Source organism: Grosmannia clavigera (assembly GCF_000143105.1).
Source record: "Grosmannia clavigera kw1407 unplaced genomic scaffold GCSC_140, whole genome shotgun sequence".
In the NCBI taxonomy this organism is placed as follows: domain Eukaryota; kingdom Fungi; phylum Ascomycota; class Sordariomycetes; order Ophiostomatales; family Ophiostomataceae; genus Leptographium; species Leptographium clavigerum.
Genome location: NW_014040801.1, coordinates 2,361,020 through 2,367,019, shown reverse-complemented (window position 1 = coordinate 2,367,019; position 6,000 = coordinate 2,361,020). Strand labels below are relative to the sequence as shown.

General features: G+C 52.2%; 1 protein-coding gene across 1 annotated transcript; it reads left to right on the top strand.

The window, feature by feature from the left end:
- Positions 1-352: 352 nt before the first annotated feature.
- Positions 353-2,882, top strand: CMQ_1324 (c2h2 type zinc finger domain containing protein; the record flags this gene model as incomplete). The annotated part of the gene is made up of 4 exons (XM_014318403.1): positions 353-516; positions 741-866; positions 2,043-2,787; positions 2,865-2,882. The coding sequence occupies 4 exons, from the start codon at positions 353-355 to the stop codon at positions 2,880-2,882; spliced, it is 1,053 nt and encodes a 350-aa protein (XP_014173878.1).
- Positions 2,883-6,000: the final 3,118 nt, after the last annotated feature.

Below are 6,000 nucleotides of genomic sequence, written 5' to 3'. Positions count from 1 at the left end.
ACAGCCGAACGGGACCACCCCACCGCAGTTGGCAGGATATATTGGTTCGAGGGAGTCAGACCCCTTCATTGCCATCGAAAACACAGCAGGCACAACTACTGTCATTCCAGGTCAGACTCTGGTTCCTGTCCGGACAGGGCGACTTGCGCCCTCTGAGCATAGTATCTGTCGAGACTCCGGCTATGGAAGCACGGGTGTTGGGCCAGGTCGCAGTACCTACGAGGCGTGTGCCTATTCTGATAACTTGAGATCACCCGGCAGCATTGTATGCGGCGTGGAGGGTGGAAACACCGACGTGCAAACCGAATGGCGTCGAATTGCTGACAGTAGAACGACTTCCTCTGTGCCCGATATGGGCGGTGGCGACCGTAGACATACCATTAGCGACACACAAGATGGCAGTATTCCTGGGGGGGTCGACAGCGGCAGCCGTGATAACGGTAGAACGAAGGCCTTTGTGTGCGAAATTCCACAACATGAATGCAAGAAGCAATTCAGCACCAAAGCCGAGCTTAAGTGAGTCTAACCCGACAGTCTGTTGTTTGAAACCCAAAGTACAGGAGTCTGAACGCCCTCTCATCCTCTAGGAAGCACATCAACCGCCATTTTCGCCCATTTAGATGTGACGAACCAAACTGCACAAACACAAGAGGCTTTGGCACGTGTAATGAGCTTGACAGGCACAAGAAGAGCTGCCACGCCGACAAACTTTTGAGTAATGGGGGCTATTACCAATGTAGGGCATGCACCAACTCGGCCAAGAAGTGGCCACGCGCCGACAACTTCAGGGGTCATCTGATAAATGTTCACAAGTTGAAGAAGGATGTCGATCTGAACTACCATTTTGTCCCTGAACGACATGACATGTGAGTGCAGACTTCTTTCTTGCGTTTTAGAAACCAGGAGACTAACTGTCCCTTGTCACAGTCCACAGGTTCTGCTTGGTGTGGGAGGAACGGCGATATCACAACCGTCTCAATGCGAAGTATGGCAACCGTTTCCAGATATAACAGGCACTAGGACAGACCAAGCCCAAAATGGCCGGTCCTCAGCAGATCTAATGGAATTGACGGACGGTGTTCAGACTTCAGCGAGCCTCTGTCTGCACCCGGACCTGGACGATTGTTTCATTCAAATCATGACTTTGGGTCGCGATGCTCCTAACCAGTTAATGTATTTGGGAAACAGGGTCCAGTACGACCAATTCAGTGTCCCGATATCTCTAGCAGAGTGCAGAATGCCCCCTTCAGAGGGCGAGGCACTGCTGGCCTATGGGCAAATGCTACCCCAAAATATATCCTCCTTTGCGGGGACCTCTGTGTATGCCGATGGCGAAGTTGGATACTCTACTTCAGACAGCCCGTTGGCAGCCGATGCTGAAGACATTGGCCCACAGCCGCTGCCAGAAGCCGAAGTTGGGACTGGCGATGGTGGTGGCATGGATTGTGAAGTCCTAAAGGAGACGTGTGAATATGCACAGGAGCAAGAGGAACAGGATTCCCAAGATAACACGACTGTTAGGGTCGATCTAACTCACGACAAAACCAACGCCGACGAAATTATAACCGGAGAAGGCAGCTGCATCAGCAATGGAATAGAGAACGCAGACGAGGGTGAAAGTGACTGCACTGCCGAGAGCAGTAAGACAATGACGGACCAGACAGTCATCGGTTTAACACAAGAGACAGCGCAACCGGACGACCACGAGATGACCACGGCAGTGTCATTGTCGTTTCGATCTATAACAGATGTGAAAGACATGCCAGCCGCGGAGTTGAAAGTCTTGCTGGAAACACTGGCCCATCACAAAAGCTTTAATTCTGTTGTGAAGGATCTTGCTGCTTCTGCGCGTCCGGCGCCGACGCCGATGGAAGAAGACAAGACTGACTGCTCGAATAAGACGAGTCAGAGTACAATAAAGGGAGATTATGTGTGCGTGAGGTGTGAGAATTTGTTCAGATCCAAAGCTTCACTAACGTAAGTTCCAACCAGGGAGTAGGAAGGCAAGGGGTCCCTTTTTTGCTCACATGCACACATTTTAGGAAACACCAGAAACGCCATGATCGGCCCTATGGCTGCACGGCGCCCAACTGCAACAAGGTATTTGGAAGCAAGAACGACTGGAAGAGGCACGAGCGCGGCCAGCATTTCAAACTGGAGACGTGGAAGTGCCAGGAGAAGGTGGAGACGACAAGTAATGGCAGTGCTGCTAGCGACGAGGCGGGCAACAAAGCTAGCAACGATGCTAGCGGTAAGCCCAAGCTGTGTGATAGGCGATTCTACCTCTGCGAGGAGTTTATGAGCCACCTGGAGGAGCACCACGGCATATGTGAGGCCAGGAAGCGCGAGGAGAAGGCCAAGTGCTGCCTCTCCGGTGGCAAACATGACCAGCACTGGAGTTTCTGGTGTGGATTTTGCAAGACAAAAATACCTGGGCCGTCAGACCGTGATAATGCCTTGCGAGGCAGCCTTAGTGGACCAGGCAAGAAGCACAACAAGAAAAGGGGGGCCGACGAAGGCGCCGAGAGCAAGAGCAAGGGTGGGGAGATGGCGAAGGATTTCGACGCCTTCTTGCGCTGGCGCTCTGATCACATCGACGCGCATTTTGTCGGCCGTGGGGAAAACAACAAGCAGGACATATCCAAATGGGTCCACATGGATGCAGCTGGGCGATTGGGCAATCAAGCGGCAGGATCGTCATCTTCAGCTGCGCAGAAGCGAGGCTACGAGAGGGCGGCTGGTGGCAGCAGGGGGGGTAGGCTGCCTTTCAAAAAACGAAAGACGGCGGTATGGTTCTGTGTATGTCTTTCTTTCTTTCTTTTCCTTTGCTATTTATCCGTCTTCCTTTTCCGGCATGCCCACAGGTAAACCCGGGGGGCTAACAAGCTACTAGTGCAGGTGTCAAGCTTTCCAGACCTCCACGAATGTCGTTTGCACTGAAAGCTGCAGTCATAGACGTTGCTCGGATTGCGGTACGGAGTGACGGGGACCATAATTGGCTGTCTTTCTTCCGTATTCGTCGACTTCTGCGATGGCGTTTCGGAGTCTGAAACTAAGAAAGGAAAGAGGAGAGGAGACAGTTGTTAGGTCTGCTTTCTCCTCTCAGTGCTTTGCCGCTCGGTTGCATTGGCGCTGGGGTTGCATGTTTTCGGCCTGTTTTCATGTTTCATGTTTCATGTATTTATGTATTTATGTCTTTACGTCTTTGTTGTTGTTATGACCATGATGAATGTCTTTTTGAATATGACTATTCCTTTGAGCAGGTGAAGGGTATCTACTTGCCCTTGGTCTAGTCTTGTCTCGGGGTGTGGTGGATGGAAGCCTTCGCTGGCCGATTCTGTTCATCGTGCTGGATATATTGTGTTGTTGGTTGGGGGCCATAAGATACAGGGCTTGGGCATGGCACTATTAGATTTTATTTCTGGCTTCGATCTGACTGTATCGTATTTAGTAAACGAGGACTGGACGAAGCAATATTAAGCGAATATGATGCAGGGGGGGCAGATATGGTTTGAAGAGAGCGCTTAGGAAAATGCGGCTGAACTGCGCCTGCACGCCATTTTTTCTGCCACTTCAGCCCCCTCTTTTAGGCATGACGATGGCAGGCTGCTGTCTGTGGTGCCATGGTTGCCAGGTTTATTTTGTGGGCGTACTGTAGAGACGGAAAAGGGCTTTCTCATTTACGACGTGTCTGCGCGAGAAGACGCTGACAATGAGGCATCTGCTGTGTGCTTCAGGGCGGACTGAACACGCGGTCAGGCAATTGGGACGGATGAGGCGTCGGTCAGCAAGTTGACTGGTTGGCCAGCCCGGTACTCCGTAGACAGCCCCTCGTCTCTACCATCCCACCATCTCGAAGAGGAATGACTTGTGAGGAGACCGAGTTCGCCCAAGCGAGCACGATAGCCCAAAAAGAGTAATTGCCCGGGCGTCAAAGACATTCGCCATCACAAGCACAACCTCCACCGCTTCACCACCATCATCGCCGAACAGCGCTTCGACCGGGGGGAAGACAGGAAATGGTCCGGCCAGCCACTTGTGCAAGAGTGCTGGGACTCCTCCCGTCTCTGGTCATCCGGGCTCCTGCACTTTCCTGCATCTGCCTCTTTGCGGCGTACTATATACGCCTTTTTCCTTTTCCTTTTCCTTTTCCTTTTGCTTTACCTTTGTACACTTTTGATGTTTTGATTTTTTTTCCGTCGACTTTTATCATCTTTCTTTTCTTTTTCTTTACATACCCTTCCTGTGTCTCCGCTTTCAACTCGCCTAGCGTTACCGCTTTTAGCAGTTGATCGCCTTTCGCCTTGTTGTCGGGAACTGCCTGGTTTCATGCTTACCACTCAGAAGAGGGGAACGGGTTTTGTCAATGGCTAGTTCCGAACCCCTTTTGGGACCTGGACTCGCCATTGTCCATTTTCACTCCTCATTTACGCTTATTACAATACAGAGCCTATGACTGGTTGAAGTTACGAGTAGGTACGCCTTGTATCTTGCGTCGTATTTAAGATATATCAGTCTGCCCCGGCGAAGACCGGCTGAGATGCAACATAAGACAACCCTGTCACTGCAGCGGATTACTTATCTACCGATGTCCTTGTTCGGCCACCGTCCTTTTGGTCCGGTCGCCTTAAGAGGCAGGATAGCGTCGCAACAAGGCGGCCGACAGGGAGGGTCATGAACATTGAAACAAACCCTAGTGCCAATCCCGGTCCTCGTCATCCTCCTAGCGCCACCCTCCTCTTTCTTTCCTGTCAGAAAGACGACGAGCAAAACACGCTAGTCAAGACAGCTACGGAGTAGGCTACGGGCCGCCTACCGGCAAAAACGTATATTTGTATCAGGACAATGAACCGGAGATATCAATTCAGGTTCGTCGACAGAGGGCGGAAACAGCGGAATGCAAGAGTTGAGGTGGGGGCTGTCTTGGTCTTGTGCGGCACATACACAAAAGACGGGGATTTGATTGAGCTGATACTGCTAAGGGGTCGGTTGACGAGGAGTGTCTGGGAGGACTATCATTGTCGGATGGGGATTAGACGGCCCGGTCATCTGTGTAGACGATAAGGGACCTGTTGCATGGGTTGGGATGACAAGGACCTGACAGGAGTACGTCCGATGAGAAGATTGAGCACCTGTCCCTCAAGGCTTTCGCCCGACGGTACAAGAAGCACAGAGAAGAAGGCAGGAAAGGCAAGCCTGTGAGACCGGTACCCGTTTTACATAAGCCCAGAGCAAGATGACCACCTTTCCACGTGGTGATGATGGTGCTGGTGACGACGGCAACCTGGCAGACAGGCGACAGGGAGGCGAGCTAGCAGGGAGACAGACAGGCAGATACGTCGTAGGCGGCGAGGGGGCCGGGGGGGGGGGCACTTCAGCAAAGACGGCACGGAGAGCGCACACAATACGTCGTAGGGCCCCCAACATCCATGTACTTGCATCATCGGAGCGACCGAACGACCAGGAAAGCTCGTACCGCGAGACAAGGTAGTATTTGCAGCGCAATAACAGCGTTGTGCTGAGTTTCAGGCGTCCTTCGAAAGGACCCTACTGGAGAATATACGACATGAGAGTCCTTCGTGATCTCGTGGTAGGGTGTGATTTTTGCGGCTCTGCTCCCGTGAGTAAAATATCGGTCATTTGGAGCAGTCCGACTTTTGGGTTGCGAGACCTTTGCGAACTGGCTACATAATAGCAGTGTGTGCCACAACGGCCGGCTATACAGAAGCGAATTGTCAGCCGACAGCTGGCCTGTGGGGCCTTTGGGGAAGCCTGGCAGCGGACTGAAGCCCCCCAACGCAGCCCGGACAAGCCTAGACTCGGTACGGAGTACGTAGTGAGTACACACTGTCGTCCGCGTGCATTAGCAGCCTTCTCGCTGCAGAAGAAGGGGGGGCAAAGCCGCTGTTTTCCGGCCTAGTTCGGTTATAAAAAAAACATCAATATTGGCTAATGCGGGCTAAAAGGAAAAAGAAAAGCTAGGCGACTACTCGTACGGAG